Below are 18,663 nucleotides of genomic sequence, written 5' to 3' on the forward strand. Positions count from 1 at the left end.
AATATTTTATTATTATTAGAAGTTTTATTTATTATTGCTTAATTTTTTTAACTAGTTTCTGTTTTTAATATATATATATATTTTTACAAATAACTTGTCTAAATTTTTAAATATGTTATTTATAAAAACTTTTAGTTGATACTATTATAGTTCCAATTGTTAGTTTTTAAATAAATATATATAAAATATACATATATATACAAATTATTTTATATATTTTTTTATGTAGAAATCATTATGAATTAATATGAACAAATATATATATATATATAAATGATAGAAAAAACTCAGAATAAAAATAAATATATAAAGAGTTCTAAATGAAAAAAAAAAAAAAAAACATAAGTGGTGCTTAAAGATAGGTGTAGGTGTGTTTATGTAAAATTAAAATCTATAATTAACAAAAATAATTATTAATAGTATTATATTAATATCTTTATACAAATTATAATATTCATATTTCTATGTATATGTCATTTTATTAAATATGAATAAACTACATTATATTGAAAATGACACAGTTAAAGATTATGAAAAATCAAGTTTTTCAAAAGATGAATATAATATAAGTGAAGATTCGGATAAAGAAATAATGGTTATAAATAGAATGCTAAAATCAAAAATATTTTTTCAGTCTAATAATAATAATAATAATATGAATAGGAAAATAATTAAAAAGAGTACAAGTATATGTAATACAAAAGAAAAATTTGACAAAAATAAACAAAATACATATAAATTAAGAAAATCATTAAATAATCAGTTTAAAAAAGTAGAAAACGAATTGTATAGAAACACTACTTTAAAATATGAGCAAAATAGTTTTAAAAAATTGGAAAAAATAAATTTTAAAAAAGTTACTGAAAATACTAAAAAAAAAAATAAAATAGAAAAAAATAGTGACTTAAATAAAAATGAATATAAAATAAAAGGAAATGAAAAAAGTGAAATTGATAAATGTGATAATTTATATATGGATACAGAACTAGTAAGCAAAATTGAAATTAACAATAAGTGTATGAATCATAATAATGTAAAAAATAACATAACTAATAACTCCTTTGATAAAATGGAAGACAGAACAATTAAACAACATAATAATTGTAATAATAATGAAAAGGAAATAGGTGAAAATATATATAAAATCAATCAGAATAATAATTTTAATTATTCTTACTCATATGATATAACAAAAAAAAACTTAGAGAATAACTATATGGGAAAAAATGAAGAAAATAATGTGGAAAACTCTTCAGATAAAAATATAGAACAAAATATTAATTGCTGCATAGAAGGTAATATTGAAGAAAAGTATTATCATTTGAATAATAGTAACATTTATGAATCAAATAAAAATACATGTTTACAAAATAAAAATGAAAATATTTTAATAAATGAAGTAGATTCCTCTATGATTAAATATGACGAATTTGAATTAGAAGAAATAAATAAAGAATTAGAAGGGATTATTGAAGAAGAAAATAACATACAAGAACAAATTATTCATTTAACCAATAAAGAGCTAGATATAGCTATACAAATAAGAAAAATAAAACATAATCAAATTTTCATGGAAAAAGAAAATGAAAAAAAAGAATATGAACAATGCATAGAATAAAATAATAATAATAATAAAAACATACTTCAAATTATAGATAACAATGAACAGATACCAAGATAAATACTATTAAATTATATATATATATATATTTTTTTTTTTTTTTGTCTTTAGATAATCTTTGATTATTAATATATATATTCATATGTTTATCCATTGTATATGATTTAATAGGAATCTTCAAATGTTAAAATTATTTTAAAATAAAAAACAATGAAAAAAATAATTACAAAAGTAAAATGAATCTATGATAATAATATAATTGTTTGATATAAAACATGTATCACTGATAATAATTTTACTAAATAGATAAAAATTACGATTACTTTATACATTAAGTTATGCAACAGACTTAAGCTACAGTTTCTCCTTTTTTTTTTTTAACTTTTTTTTTAGTGAAATTCTTTTAAAAAATGTTTTAAAATGTAAAGAAAAATAAGGTTTATTAAAAATACTTGTAAAAAAAAACATAATAAATTAGCTGAACAGTTTATTATACTGACCATTTAAATTATGAATTTAACTTTATATAAAAACTTATATTTTAAAAATAAAATGAAGAATTTTTAAGTTCTATTGTATGCACTTATTTTTTTTAAAAAATCATATTTATGTTAATGGATAAATAATTTCTCTATACTTTTTTTTTATTACTATTTTATACAAAGAACAAAAAAATAAATATTAACTAAAAATGTTAACTTGTATATATATATATATATTATATTTGTTATGAATAATGAGATATAAAATATTAAAATTAGCACAATAAAAAATAAACTTTATAATTTTTTTTTCTTCTTTATATCCTAATTCTTCTATAAACTCCTCTATATATACATTTTGCCTTTTTCTTAGTTTTTATTTTATTTATTTTTTTTTAACAAAAAGGAAAAAGTTTGTTATTCATAAGTAATGGAATGCAATTTAAATTTAATTTTTTTTTTCTTAAATAAATTTCCTAATTATTAAGTGCGAAATAAAAAAAAAATAATAAAATCTTTATTCATCGTTATTTCATATTGTAATTAAATTTTTCACTTGTTTAAATATTTAAGTTTTAAAAAAATTAAATAAACAAAAATTTAAAAAAATGCGCATAGAATTTTATTTATACTCCTAAATGAATGAATATAACTTATTATAAAGAAATATATAAAATAAAGATTGTAATTACATCAAATATTGTTAAAAATATGTATTTTTTTAAAATTTTTAAATAAAAATTTTGATTCACACATAGTTTATTAAAATAAATAAATTATGATGGAAAAATATAATGATATAACTATTAACTAGTTAAATTAAATATAAGAAAAAATTGAATTGCATATTTTTTTTTTTTTTTCTATTTATCTTCGCATTTTTTTTTTTTTTCAATTAATTATAAATAAAGAAATGAAATAGCTTGTATATATTTTAATAAATTATAAAAACAAAATTTTTTGTATATTAGTAGTTGTAAGACATAATTCAATTATTTTTAAGAAAATCATTTACATATCGAATAGTTTACATAATAAAAAATATTATGATAATGTAAAATATATTAGCAAAACTTTATATATACAAAGACGTAGCGCTTCAGGAAAATGAAAATCAAATATACATATTTATAAATATGTAATTAAATCAAAAAAATTTGCTAAATATATATATATATATATATATATATATATATATATATATATATAAATCATAAATTTATATTGTATTTTTTTTCTGTTTATATATATATATATATTTAAAGTATAAAAATGCAAATTACATTTTTAATAATATAAATATAAAATATAAAAAATGTGAGGTTAAAATTTATATTCTTTTTATTAACAAGTAATTTTAAAAAAAATTAGGATTGCTAAAAAAAATATACATATTTTTAAATATTTATATATATACAAGTAATAAAACGACATTCAGTTATTGATACATAATTAATTTTATTATTTTATAATTTTATATATACAAATCATTTATAATATAGTTCGTATATTCAGTTTGTCATCTTTAGCTTATATATTAATATACATTATTTTATACTAATTTCTGTACTTATTTTTCCATATATATATATATATATATATATATTTTTTTTTTTTTTTAAACGAATTTGTATTAATATATATTTGTTTAAATAATTTTTTTTTTTATTTTTTTATAAAAGTGAGGTAATTAACATAGTCTATATTCTAAAATTTACTACTAGCTAATAGAATGATTATTAAGTAAAACTAAATTTTAAATGAAATACAAGTAAATTTATTTGTATTTTTATGTATATTGAAAAATAAAAAAAATAAAACATTTTCTATTTTTATTTCATGTCAAGATGCTTTTGAATATATAAAATTATGAAACAAGCGAAAAGATCAAGATACAAAAATTCATCTATTTCTTATGATAGTTCAGGTATGCAAAAATAATAAAATTAAAGTAAATATTTATAGGCATATATATATATAATAATTTTTTTTTTAAATATATTTAAAATATTTATACATATATATATATATTTTCTTAAAATTTTCGAAAAAAAAATAAAAAAATAGACAGTAGATTTGATGGTTCGCATAAGAGAAGTGGTACACATAATTTAATAAGTAATTCATCTAAGCAAAAACATAATATAGTATCTAATAATTCTAATAACAGTAATTCAAATATGTCTAAAGGAAAAAGAGGTAAACAAATATTTGATTCATCTGAATCTTCTAATGAAGAAAAATATTATAAAAATCCTAAAAAATATCATAAATCACACTATTCAGAAAAAAGTTCGGACAACGGTTCATATAAAAAAAAAAATTACGAAAAAGAAAAAAGTAAACAAAAATTAAAAAAAGATCAAAAGAAAAATTATAAAGAAAATATAAATTCATTTAGTTCTCATAATTCTACTAGTAGAAATTCTGATACGAACAATAATGGTGCTAATTCTTCCAGTGAATCGAGTAATTTTTTTTTTTTTTTTTAAAGTGTTTATAATTATTTTTAAAAGGGGAAATATATAAATATTTTTAAATCCCCTTAAATATTATATTATTCATGCTTAATATAATTTTTTTTTTTTTATAGCATCAAATAGTGACGATGAATTTAAAATATTAAAAACGGAAGAAAATGAAGATAAATTTTTAGAGGAAAGGAGAAGACATAGAGAAGCAATAAAAGAGAGACTAAAAAATTTAGTTGATAATAATAAAAAAGTGGATGAAGCAAATATTAGCGACAATAAAAATAAAAATGAAGAAAATAAAAATGATATACCAAATGATAATAAAAAGGATATAATATTTTCTGATTTAGAAAAAGTAAAAGGAGATAATAAGGAGGATTCTTTTATAGCATTCAATGAAATATCAACATTAGAAGAAATGGAACAAAAGTAAATATAATATTTATGTATTTTGGTTTTTTATGATATATTTTAAATTATATATATTTAATTACATATTCTTAATATTTGTAGTTAAATTCATATAAAATATTATTTTTTGCATTTTCGAAAAATTATATTTTAAGAACCTTAAATAATTTTCAATGTATAATATTTTTTCATTATATGCTATGTAAATATAAATATCGATTTTAATTTTTTTGTTTTTAATTTTTTTTTTTTTAATAGACAAGTAGCATGCATATTTGCTCCTAACAACGAAGTAATTGAAGAAACTTGTTCATCTTTATCATCTGATCATGAAGTAATAGAAGAAAAACCAGCTAAAGAAAAAAACGAATTAGTAAAAGAATCAAATGATTTATATAATGATTTAAAAAAAAAAATAGATGAAGAAAAAGCTAAAATTAGAGTCTTTATAATTAAGCAAAAAGAATTACATGAAAGAAGAAAAATGGTAAATATTTTCATGAAATATTGAAAAAAAAAAAAAATAAAATATATATATATTTTTACTAACAAGCATAAATTAAAGAAATGTATTATATAATTTATAATTTTATTATAAATACAAGTTATATATTAAAATTAAATATAGAAAAATTATTAGGCATTATATATATATATATATTAATTTTTAATTTTAGAATAATGATGATACTTCATATATAAATAAAAATAAGGAAATTAATTTAGTAAATCAAAATTTAATTGATAATAAAAACGATAGTATTGAAGGAGAAGATAATGAAAATGACGAAGTAGATATGTTTTCAAGTGTTCAATCAAATAAAAAGAGAAAAATAGAAAGCACTTTAATAACTGATTATTATTCAGCAAACAATGCAACTTTATCAGATAACTGGAATGATTCTGAAGGATATTATAAGGTTTATATATATTTATATTTGCCATTAGATATACTTATAGTTTATAATGTATTTTTATTTTTTTATTTTTTTTTTTTTTGAAGGCAATTGTTGGTGAAGTAATTGATAATAGATATAGTGTTGTGTGTGAACTAGTTGGAAAAGGTGTTTTTTCTAATGTGTTAAAATGCTATGATATGGTTAATAAAATGCCTGTGGCCATTAAAGTTATTAGAGATAATGATATGATGAAAAAAGCGGCAGAAAAAGAAATTTCAATTTTAAAAAAATTAAATCAGTTTGATAAGGATAATAAGAGACATATTGTTCGTTTATTAAGAAGTATTAAATATAAAAATCATTTATGCTTAGTTTTTGAATGGATGTGGGGAAATTTAAGAATAGCTTTAAAAAAGTAAAAAAAAAAAAAAAAAAAATTAATGAATAAATGTTAATTCTTGAAAATTATTTTAATTCTGTTAAAATAATTGTAATCCTTTTTCTTTTTTTATATATAGATATGGTAATGGTTATGGTTTAAATGCAACAGCTGTACATTGTTACACAAAACAATTATTCATAGCTTTAAGACACATGCGTAAATGTAGAATAATGCATGCTGATTGTAAGTATTTTATAAAATACAATTAATTTATCTTTAAAAATTTTTTTTTTTAATATATTCTTTTTTTATATCTACATATATATATATATATATATATTTATTGTTTCTTTAACAGTAAAACCCGATAATATACTAATAAATGAAAAATTTAATGCTTTAAAGGTGTGCGATTTAGGAAGTGCTAGTGATATATCAGAAAATGAAATTACTTCTTATTTAGTTAGTAGATTTTATAGAGCTCCAGAAATTATTTTAGGTATTCGTTATGATGCACAAATTGATGTATGGGCAGCAGCAGCTACAATCTTTGAGTTAGCTACAGGAAAAATTCTATTTCCTGTATGAATCCAATAGAAAAAAAAAAAAAATTGTCAATGTGTATACATATATTTATTAACATTTTTAAGAAAATTTATCTTTATGAATAAATGTATGAAATAAATATGTAAATATATTGTTATTGTTTCTTTCTTAGGGAAAATCAAATAATCACATGATAAAATTAATGATGGAATATAAAGGGAAGTTTTCACATAAAATGATAAAAGGTGGGCAATTTTATTCTCAGCACTTCAATGAAAATTTAGATTTTATATATGTTGATAGAGATTCTTATACTAAAAAAGAAATAGTAAGAGTAATATCGGATTTAAGGCCTACTAAAAATATAACATGTGATTTATTAGAACACCAGTACTGGCTGAAAGGTAAATTTTTCAAAAAAGATTTAAAAAATTAATGAAAACATTTTAAGTTCTTATTTTTCTAAAATTGTTTACATAATTTTATTAAGTAAATAATTAAATAGAATAAAATTATGAAGTGAATATTAATAATTATATTAATTTTTATTAAATATCTATACATATAAATGAAAAAACAAAACAAAATAAAAAAATTTTAATGAGGCATATATAAATGCCATTATCCATAAAAAAAAAAAAAAGAAAAATAGAAAAAAAAAATAGAAAAATTAAAAATATTTTAATTTTATTTTATAGGAAATAGCCCTAAAATGCAATTTTTAAAAAAGAAAATAAAACAATTGGGAGATTTGTTAGAAAAATGCTTAATGCTAGATCCGTCAAAGAGATATACACCAGACCAAGCTTTACAACATGTTTATTTGAGAGAATCAATTAATTTTTCAAAAGTTCAAAATGAATGAAATGAAATTAAAAATTTTGAAATAATATAAAAATCCAGGAAACAATTTTATGTTTTCAATGTTTTTTTTTTTTTTTTATAGAGGAAAGTATACATTTTTTTTTCTTTTTTTTTTTCTTTATTTTTTAAATTTAATATATCTTAATTTTTTTGTTGAAAAAACTTGAATAACATCCGAAGGATCCCTATTTTCAAATGATATTTCATAAATAGTACTGAACAGTGGAAAATCTTTTTTTAAATTATGATGTTCTAATACGCTATAAACCTCTTTAACTGTATGTATTCCCTAAGGTAAAAAAATTATATATTATATATAATTATCACTATTAAAAATAATTTTCATAACTTAAAATATACATCAAAATAAAGAAGAATATTTTATTTTTTAAAAATTTTTAGTAAATTTTTTTTTTTTCTTTTAAAGTAAATACTTGGAGTTTTTGTCCATTTAATAACTCTTCTTCAATTTTCTTCCATGTTGTTTTCCCTTTTCTAGTTGCAAATTCTTTTGCACATTTTAAATTCCTTCCGCCAAGACAAGTTGTTATAAGATCAGCTAATCCACAACTATCTAAAAATGTTTCCTTTTAAAAATTAAGAAATAAAAAAAAAAAAAAATCCATATATATCAATTTACATTATTATTCTTCTCTTAATTTTATATATATATATATATATATATATATATATATATATATTTAATGTACATAATTATTTTATTTTATTTTTTTTACATCTAAAACATTTGGAAAAAATATTTTAGCAAATCTTTTCATTTCTTCTAATCCAATTCTTATTATAGCAGATTTTGTATTATAGCTGTTTGTTATCCCTTCACAAAAACCTACACCCATAGCAACGACATTTTTTAAAGCACCACATATCTGCATTTTAAAAAAAATTAATAAGACTATAATTTTATTTAAAAAAGAAAAAAAAGTTAAAAAAAAAAAAAATACTTCTACTCCAGCTTTATCTTGTATGCAATTTATTTTAAAATAATTTGTATCAAATAAATGCTGCCATACTTCAACTGTTTCTTTATTTTCAAAACCTATTGTACTTTCACTAAAATGTTCTTCAGAAATTTCCTAATAATTTATTATGATAGATTTTATTCATATATTTATTCTCCATATTTATTTTTAAAACAATTTAGCAAATATTTTTACATTAAGTTTATTTTTCATAAAATAAGAACGTAATAAAATTTTTATATAAAATTATTAGAATACATATATTATCTCTCTCTCTCTCTATATATATATTATAAAACATATATAAATATAATAAAGAATATAAATATGTGTATAAAAACATCTGATAATTTACTTTAGCAATATTAGACCCAGATAAAGCCGAACATTCAATATTTAATTCTTTTTGAATTATGTTTGATAATAATTCAGGTTTCCAATTATTTATTTTGATTCCTTTCATTAAACTTATTGCTTTTGCATCCTTTTTAAGATTATTATTTTTTTTTATTTCATTTAATACGTTCTATATATATACAAAAATATCAAGAAGAAAAATGAAAAAGTAAAATTGAGTATTTTATATTAAGAATACAATACATTATATCACAAATCATTTTAAAAAATTAAATATCTTTATATTAAAATTTGAACTTTTATTTTTATTTAAAATTTTCTTAATTACATCTAAATATTGATGAGGTAAAACAAAAACTAGTAAGTCCGCTTCTTCTATTGCTTCATTTAAGTCGGAAACAGCTACGATATTATCCGGTATTTTCATTCCTTTCATATATTTTACATTTTCTTTTTTTCTATTTATGATTTCACTTAATTTTTCATTGTCTATTACCTCTTCTTTAACATACATTTTAACCTAAGTTATTTTATTTTACATTTAAATAATATAAAATCTTTTATTTTTATTTTTTCTTATTATTTCTTTATATATAAATATATTTTGTTTGCCATTTTATTTCTTTTTTTTTTTTATTTTACAATTGGATAAAAATTTTTTAATTTTTTTGTATTTGCACCGATGATTTTAGAGATTACTGTTCCCCAATTTCCACTTCCAACAATAGATACCTTACGAGAAAATAAAAGATATTTTATTTTATATATTTTTTTATTTTCTTTAAAAATATATAATATATTACTAAAATATATGTTAATATAACTTGTATTTTTTACAAGATAACCACTTAGCTTGTTCTCTATACATAGATAGATATATACATAGAAAGAAAGATGGTTATATAGGTATATAGAAAGATGGATACATAGATGTTTTTTATTTCCATTTTTTTTTTTTTTTACTTTCAAAGGTCTATTGTTTTTGGCATTTGCAATTAAAGAATTTTGATTTAAGAAATTTATTTGGTTATTAGAAAAACATTTAATTAACTGAGACAAAAAAATTATATTATAAAAAAAATATTTTATTAACATTTCCATAATTTTTTAATTAGTTATAAAAAGTTACAAAAAAAAATGTGTATAAATGTTTTTAATTTATAAAAAAAATTAATTCTTCCAGATAATCATCTATGTAAATATAAAAACAATATTAACTTTATTTTAAAATAAATTATTTCATTTTTTTTCCGTTTTTTTTTTTTTATATATATAGAGGTAATTATCGAAAATAAGAGTATTCAAATAAGAAGTGCAAAGTATCCTTTTTTTTTTATTTTTTATTCGAATAAATCTCATTTTATCTTTAAATGCACATTAAAATATTCTTTTTAAATTTCTGCTCACTATTATTATTTGTATTCTTTCTTTTTTTTTAAAAAAAAAAGTAATAATTTATTAGAAAAATTACAATTTCTTTTACCTGAATCATATTTATCTTATTTTATTTTTTTGTTATTTTTATGAATAAATAAACAAAAAAAAAAAGAAAAATAAGAAAAACACAATTTCGCATTTTCATACAGGAGAATATTTTTAAAAATTTATAAATAGAAACTTGGTATTTAAATAAAAATATTGAAATCACAATTTTTTTGAGGTACTTTTTTTTTCGGCTTTATTTTTTTATTTTTTTTTTTTTTTTGTTAAATATATTTATTTTAAAATTAATAAAATTATTCTATATAAAATATTATTTTTGATATTTTTTTTTATGTAAAATTATAATATTCAGAACATTCTATCAAATTTAAAAGACAAATCTCAAATGTAATAAAAATACTCTATTCGTTTTTTGTTTTTCTTTTACTTTGTTTATTATCTAAAATATATCTGTGTATATATGAAAGTATATTTTCGTATCACTCTTTTATTTTATTCTTTTTTTTTTATATTACTATGCTTACAATCACATTATTAGTTGGTTACAGTTTTGTTATGCTTTATTTTATTATTTTTTTTTTTGTTAGTATAATTTTAGTAACAAATTTTTTATTTAGATCATATTAAATTATATTTGTATTATCTCAATTTTTTAAGATAAAACTATCTTTCTGATTATTTAAAAAAAAAAAAAACGAGATTCACAATTTTTCTCTTTTTCTCTTTTTGTTGATATGTCTTTAAATTTTACATGTTAATAATTTTAATAACATTTTACACAAATTTTTAATTTAAAATTTTTATTTTTTAAAAATTAATTTGAATAACTCCATTTTTTTTAGTATAAGTAAAAAGAATAACACTAAATAATAGTAATGAATATGTAAAAAAATATAAATAAAAACTTAATAGTTCAAAAATTATTTTCATTTATTAAAAAGATAATGTAATAAAATAAATAAAGCTCTTTTTATGAACAAATATGCACACAAATATAATTTTAAAATGAAAAAAATGAATGAAAATAGAAATAAAAATCTAGACAACAAATTGAATCAAAATAATCATGAAAAGGAAACGAAAAATATAGATAACAATTCAAATGAAAAACTTCATAAAAACATAGTTGATGATTACCACGGAGAGTTAAATGAAAAAAAAAAAGTTATGAATTCCAATGAAAACTTTTTTAAAAAGACTGAGGAAGAAGCAATAAAAAATTCCAATGAAAATCTAGTTAAATTAGCTAAAGAAAATGTATTAGATAATTTAGAAGAAAACATGTATAAAAGTATAGTAGAAAATTTAAATATAAATGAAGATACTTATAAACAAATAATAAAAGTCTTTGATGAAATTTTGGAAAGAAAATCTTATAAAGATGGATCCAATGATAATACACATGAAAATTCCAGTGACAAAAGAAATGAAAATTTGCTCAAATTGGATGAATTTCTAGATAATTTTAGTGAGGTTTCTTCAAACGAAAAATCTTCCTCATCTTTTTCATTGTTTTCATCCAATTACAATGATTCTAATATATATGAAGATAAAGACAATTTAATAAATATATATATAGGACAAATAAAGCTTTATAACTTTTTAAAGAATTCCAATTTATACGAGAATGTTTTTTGTGTATCGTATTTTTCATATGAAGATCCAATGGAAACTTTTAGTATATTTCAAGGAATAAATTGGCTTCCCGAGCTGAAAAATAGATGTACTTTTTTAAGTTCAGTTGAATATTTACCTAAGAAAAACATTAAAATGAGTACTTTTGATATTGGTATAAATATTAATCAATATGTGAATTTAAAAAATAGAATAAATGAATACTTGAATATTATAGATAATGGAATAATTTATGTTTTTATTTCTATAGTGGGTGTTAATTTAAAAGAATTTGAAAAGTATTATTCAAGCAAAATTGATAAGAAATATCGAAAAGTAAATTTTAAAGATATTGATTCACTATACAATAAAATTGAAGACGATTCACATACAATTCATGAAGATATAAATAATAGCGAAATATTAGGTATAAGTAAAATCGACAAAAAAAAAAATGAAAGAAATAAGGAAGAAATAGTTGCAAAAGAAATAATTAAAGAAATCAATAATGAAATTGAGGAGGAAATGAGAATAATGGGAAATAAAAAAATAATTCAAGAAAAAGATTATAAAGATTACCTTAAAATTTTAGGTTCATCTATTATTCCAATAAACATAACTGATGAAACTATTTTAAAAAAAAAAAATAGTTGGAATTTAATAAACATTAAAAAGAGTTATGATAATTATAATATATATTCCCATGATACTATTAGAAAAATTTTGAATAATTATCTAGATTCATTTAAAATAAATAAAAAGGTAAATTTGTTTCATTTAATTAATGAATATGAACATGAATTAAAAACTATTGGTAAAATTAAATTAATAATTAACGTAAGAAATAAATCAAATATCTCTATTCCTAATATTCTAAATAATAAAACTAGTAATATAAATAGTGATTTCAGTGATGTGAAAGAAATGATAAACAGAGTTCTTAAGTATGGAAAAATAAACAAGAATAAGAGAAAAGACAGTATTTCTGATATTGATATAGATGGAAAGTATCTAAATATTAATAAAGAAATAGAGAAAGAATCAAATTATTCTTTATTAGAAAACAAAGAAAGTAATACTTATTTCAACAAATTGTTTAGTTATATAGAAAAAAACTTAAATAAAATTTATGATGAAGAGGAAGAAAATATATTAAGAAATAAATTATTTAAAACTATTTTTGATAAATTAGAACTGTCAAAAAAGAAAAGAGAAAATAAATTTTTATATAAGTCTAATGAAATTGCTTGCTCTCATTTAGTTATATTTGTTCATTGTATATCAAACATAACTTTAACTTTAAGTGCTCTTAACAATTTTATACATCTAAATTATTTTTATATAATAATATACTGGGATGAAGAAGGAAATAGTATGGAGAATATTAAGAAAATAAAACTAAGAAAAAGTAGAATATTGAAATTAAATTCCAAAAAAGATATAGAGTTGGACTATTACTTTCTTACTCAAAAAGAGAATGATTTAAATTATAAAATGGAGAAAGAGGATAGCATAGTAAATTTAAAATTAAATTTCAACAGTTGTGTTATATTACCATATAACTATAATGTATCTCCTCAATTAAATATTATACTATTTCATAATGATATTCCTCTTTTGGAATTAACTAAGAACATCATAATAAATGATAAAATTCCTTTTAATGAAGGTGTTAAAATTCAAAAAAAACTAAAAGTTCATGAGAATTATAAACATAAGATTTATGATTTTTTTCAAGAAAAATTTAATCCTTATATTGAATTATCTTTTTGTAAGCATCCTAAAAATAGCACTTTTTTTTCTTATATTGATTATAGACAATTTTACAAAGAAAGAATGAAATGTAGTATAGAAGACAATATTCATTCTTCTTACTCGCCTCCAAAATTTAATAAAAAAAATGTAGTTTTTTTATTTTTTGATGATTTTGAAAAGGAAAATATGATTAATGAAAACAAAGATAGTGCTTTGAACTTTTTTAAAAATGATTTTTTTTTACCAGTATTACAAAATGAAAAGAAAACATCAGAAAATTCTAGAAGAAAAGGAAAACAAGATAAAAATAAGGAAGTGCTTGCACATATAGAAAAAAAAAGTAACTCAGAAAAAAATCATAATTTGTCTTTAATAAAAAATGACATTATTGATTTTGCAATAGCGGAAGGATCTGGTTTAAAAGGAGGGGAAATAAATAAATGGCTTTCTTTTAATGTATATACAAAAAATTATAAAAAGAAAAATATTTATTCAGGTAAATATGTTAATATAAGATTACAGATTGAACCATTCGGATTTTTGAAATCAGAATATGATATTTATCCTTACAAAAATGATGAAATAAATAAAGGAACTGTAAATTGCTATAATTGCAATAAAAAACTATTGGGTTCTGAACATTTTTGTTTTAAGTTATTTAATGATATACATGAGACAGTTGATTATAAAGTAGAAGATTTAAAAAATGGAACATATCATATTTCATATAAAGTCAATAAAGTAGGAAAGAAAATTTTATACATATATTGTGAGGGTATCAATATCATAGGTTCTCCATATGAAATAAATATTTTCCATTCCCTTGCTGACTCTAAATCTTCTAAAATATTAGGTAAAGGGGCTACTAGATGTTTAGGTACTCCCATTTTAGATGTAGAAAATTTTTTTTACAACGAAAAATCAAATTTATTAGATGTAAATAATAATGAAAAAGAAAATGATATAAGTTTTAATAACAATATCCAATCAAAATTACTTCAACAAAAAATTGATGAATTTGAAGAGATAAAACTGAAATTTGGAAACAAAATAATATTAGCTTCAGATAATAAAAAACAATTATTAAACAAAGATAATTTAAATTATTCAAGCTATTCTCAAGATAACAAGAAAGAAGAACAAATAATTTCAAATGAAAAGAAAGAGAAAAAGGAAATAGTAAATAACAATAATGAAAAAAAAGATGAAGAAAAAAAAAATGTTCAAAATAAAATAGAAGATAAAAACAATGAAAAAAATAATGATAGTAATAACTTTCATATTATTTCGATTAATAAAAATGAAGAAACTTTAAATTTAAATATAAATAATGAGACAAATCGAAATATTCCAAATAATGTAAATGAAGGCACTTCTTGTGAGAGAAAGAAATATGTAGATAAAAAAAATTTAATTTTTGGAAATCCAGAATATTATGATGAAATAAATGAAAACATAATTAAATTAGATAAAACTAATAATGAGAAATATAAAAGCTTTTTAAATAATATAGAAATTATTAATAATTTTATTATTGTTTTATGTGATAAAAATGGAGAAAGAATAAGTATTGGTAATGAAAATGTTAAGGTAGTAGGAAAAAAAGGAGCTCACATAAAAAACGTTATAGATAATAATGACGGTAGTTATAAAATTGAATATGTTAGTTATGTTAAGAAACAAAAAAAAAAAAAGTTTGGAGATATTAAAAAAGAAGATATATTAGACTTTTATAATGAATTTTTATTTCAGGAAAATAAATATTACGATAATTTTATAATCAAGGAATTTGAAAGAAGATTCAATGATATATCTATATGCTGTGAGATAAATGTTTATGTAAATGAAGTAGAAATATTTGGTTCTCCCCTAAAGCCAATAATTATGAATATCCACAATATTCTGGAAATATATAATTTATATGATCAATTTACTTATTCCGGTTTATTATTAAAAAATTTCGAATACTTATTATATTCGAATAATTATCAAAGTTGTATTGATAATTTACGTGAATTTTATAAGAATATTGTAGATACAGAGGATGTTCCTTCTAAGAATGTGCCATCAAATATAGCTTACGATAATTATATTGAAAATGAAAGCTTCTTTTTTAAAATTCCCCTGAATATTTCGGACTTAAAGAAAGGAGCTTTTATTGAGAATAATTTACCTTTACATAAATTATCATGGAAAAATATTAAGAAATGTAAAGTGTTCTGTAAAAATAATTTAAATGAAGAAAAAAATGTGTTAGCACAAGAAAATAGTTTGAGTAATAATACTTTCATAAATAGGAACAAAACAGGAGATTTAAAATTAACATATGAAAAAAATATATCAAATAAATATGAAGATGATATAATATATGAGGTAAGAAAAAACTTGTATGATTATAAAAATGCTAAATTAATACCTAATGATATAAATGAAGAAAATTCAGATTTTATAAATAAATGGTTGTACATGTATACTCATAGAGAAAAACTTTCTAATTTAAATAAGAAATATGATTTAAGCATGAATTTAGCATATTCATTGAGTAATATTATTTTACATCATTTAATTTATTTGAAAAAGTATAAATATTTTGTTAATTTTAAACAATACGAAAACGATTTATTACAAAATAACATATTAACTCAATTCAAAAAAATATTAGAAAATGAATACAGTAAAATGTTTGCTTATCAAACAAATAATATTATAAAATATTGCAATAAGGTTGGTAATGCAAAATTCAGTAGTTTAGAAGAGTTAATAAAAGTATATAAAAGCATAGCTTATGAATTAAGAAAATTAAAAAAGGATGATTTAGCTAATGATTTTGATAAATGTTGTGAGAATATGTGTGAAGAATTATATTTGGGAAACATTGAATCAAATTTAAAGCAAAAAGAAGCCTTATTGGATAAATACGAGAAAATCATGAATGAAAAAATGGAGAAGCTGGATAAAATAAAAAACTCTTTAAAAAAATATGAAGACAAAAAAGTGGATTTAGAAAAAATTTCAAAATTATGTGTAGTTAAAACGAATAAAGAAGTTCAAACTAATGACTATTTATCTTACAAAACTGGATTTTTGGGTTCATTAATAGAATCTAGAAAGAAAATCAATGATGATAATACCAACAATAAAAAAATTTTAAATTTAGTTAAAAAAAGTTGGAAGAATTCTTCTACATATGATATTTACACGACTGTTCTAAACACTGTAAAAAATTGTCCTAGATTAAAAATAGCTTTAGAGGAAACTTTTAATTATTATAGTTGTAGCCTTAAAAAAAATAACAAAATGAAGGATCTTGAATTTAAAAAAATGCAAGAAATAAAAAATTTAGATAATTTAGATAACCTAAAAAAAGTTGAATTACAAGAAGAAAATTTTCTATCTTATAATGATTTGAACGATTCTTATTTAACTTATAATGCTTATTTTTCTCTTTTAAATGATTTAAAGTGTAATGAATATTTTATAAATGATTCAGATAATGTTATATGGTTATTTGAAAAGTTTTCAATAGAACATAGTTCTTTTAAAAATTTATATAATCCATTTGGTTTACTAAGAGTTATTCCTAAATATTTATTTATAGCATTTATAAGAGAATTATCTTATTTAAATTTATTATATGTTTTAGCACAATATGTTGTTGAAAATAATGAAAATTATAAATTATACCTAACAGTAAATCACCCTTCTAGGCTTTCATCATTTTATCATTTCATTAAATATCATTTCAGTGACTTTTATGATAAATTAAGTAATATGGATAACTTTCAAAATTTTAAGCAAAACTTAATAGAACCAAATGAGGAAGAAGAAACAACTAAAAATAATACATTTGCTTATAATCAAATAAACTTATTAGAACTAGAAAATTATTTTAATAATGAATTACCTATAATTGTTAAACATAAAAATTTTTCCAAAACCTTTCCTTTGCTTTTTGACTACTATTCTAAATTATCTATGAATCAGAATAAAACAAATAGTGAAAATGAAATAAATAATAAAAAAAAACCAAAGCAAATCTTAAAAGAGAAAACAAAAAAAGACATACACAAAGAAAAAGAAGAGAAAGAAGAAGCAAATATAGAAATAGAAAAAGGAGTAGAAACAGAATCATATCCAAATTCTATTGATAAAAAGTATGTATCTGTTAGTATTTTTATAAAATTTTTAAGGGAGTTTGGTATAATACCTCACTTTTTTGATAATAATGTAGTTAAACAAATATTAAACACCTCTATGAAAAATAAAAAGAAATTAGATTATGATGATTTTTCTTATGCAATTATTTTGTCTATTTGTGAATGTGTTAAAAAAAACATTATGACTCAATACAATATGTTAAAAACAAGTAATAATAAAAATTCAAAAATTCAAGCAGAGAAAATTTTAAATTATAATTATGTAGCAAATGAGGTAAAAGAATTAATATATCTTTTCGGTTTTTCAGATATTCACATTGTTAAATCGAAAATAAATATTTGAAATATTAGTAATTTTAATTTTTTCTTTTTTTTTTCTTTTTTGTTATTATTATTTATTATTATATTTCACATTATTAAATTTTTTCAAAAAAATATTTATGTATATTTTTAATTGTTCATATAATAAAACTTTGTATTTTTATTTTTATTTTATTTATTTTTTTTATTATGACTGTAGTTTTTTTAAAATATTAAAAAAAAATTTTATTTTCTAATAATTTTTTTTTTTGTGTATTTGCTTTTTCAAATATAAATTCATAATTTTTTCTATTTCATTTTTTTTTTATGTATATGTCCACGCATTGATTTGTTTTTTAAAGTTTTTTTTTTTTTTGT

The 18,663-nt window shown here is 18.6% G+C and overlaps 4 protein-coding genes across 4 annotated transcripts; 3 read left to right on the forward strand and 1 right to left on the reverse strand.

Moving 5' to 3' along the window:
- Positions 1–487: 487 nt before the first annotated feature.
- Positions 488–1,618, forward strand: PRELSG_0911600 (conserved Plasmodium protein, unknown function; the record flags this gene model as incomplete). The annotated part of the gene is made up of 1 exon (XM_028676542.1): positions 488–1,618. The coding sequence occupies one exon, from the start codon at positions 488–490 to the stop codon at positions 1,616–1,618; it is 1,131 nt and encodes a 376-aa protein (XP_028533021.1).
- Positions 1,619–4,283: 2,665 nt separating this feature from the next.
- On the forward strand, positions 4,284–7,680 carry CLK3 (serine/threonine protein kinase, putative; the record flags this gene model as incomplete). Its single annotated transcript, XM_028676543.1, has 9 exons — positions 4,284–4,572; positions 4,697–5,006; positions 5,247–5,475; positions 5,666–5,908; positions 5,992–6,302; positions 6,406–6,512; positions 6,628–6,851; positions 6,988–7,219; positions 7,514–7,680. 9 exons carry the CDS (start codon positions 4,284–4,286, stop codon positions 7,678–7,680), a joined length of 2,112 nt encoding a protein of 703 aa, XP_028533022.1.
- Positions 7,681–7,797: 117 nt separating this feature from the next.
- On the reverse strand, positions 7,798–10,111 carry G3PDH (glycerol-3-phosphate dehydrogenase, putative; the record flags this gene model as incomplete). Its single annotated transcript, XM_028676544.1, has 8 exons — positions 7,798–7,968; positions 8,114–8,266; positions 8,417–8,566; positions 8,642–8,773; positions 9,015–9,185; positions 9,345–9,536; positions 9,659–9,748; positions 9,980–10,111. The coding sequence occupies 8 exons, from the start codon at positions 10,109–10,111 to the stop codon at positions 7,798–7,800; spliced, it is 1,191 nt and encodes a 396-aa protein (XP_028533023.1).
- Positions 10,112–11,473: 1,362 nt separating this feature from the next.
- PRELSG_0911900 (conserved Plasmodium protein, unknown function) lies at positions 11,474–18,328 on the forward strand (the record flags this gene model as incomplete). The annotated part of the gene is made up of 1 exon (XM_028676546.1): positions 11,474–18,328. One exon carries the CDS (start codon positions 11,474–11,476, stop codon positions 18,326–18,328), a length of 6,855 nt encoding a protein of 2,284 aa, XP_028533024.1.
- Positions 18,329–18,663: the final 335 nt, after the last annotated feature.

Source organism: Plasmodium relictum (assembly GCF_900005765.1).
Source record: "Plasmodium relictum strain SGS1 genome assembly, chromosome: 9".
Classification (NCBI taxonomy): domain Eukaryota; phylum Apicomplexa; class Aconoidasida; order Haemosporida; family Plasmodiidae; genus Plasmodium; species Plasmodium relictum.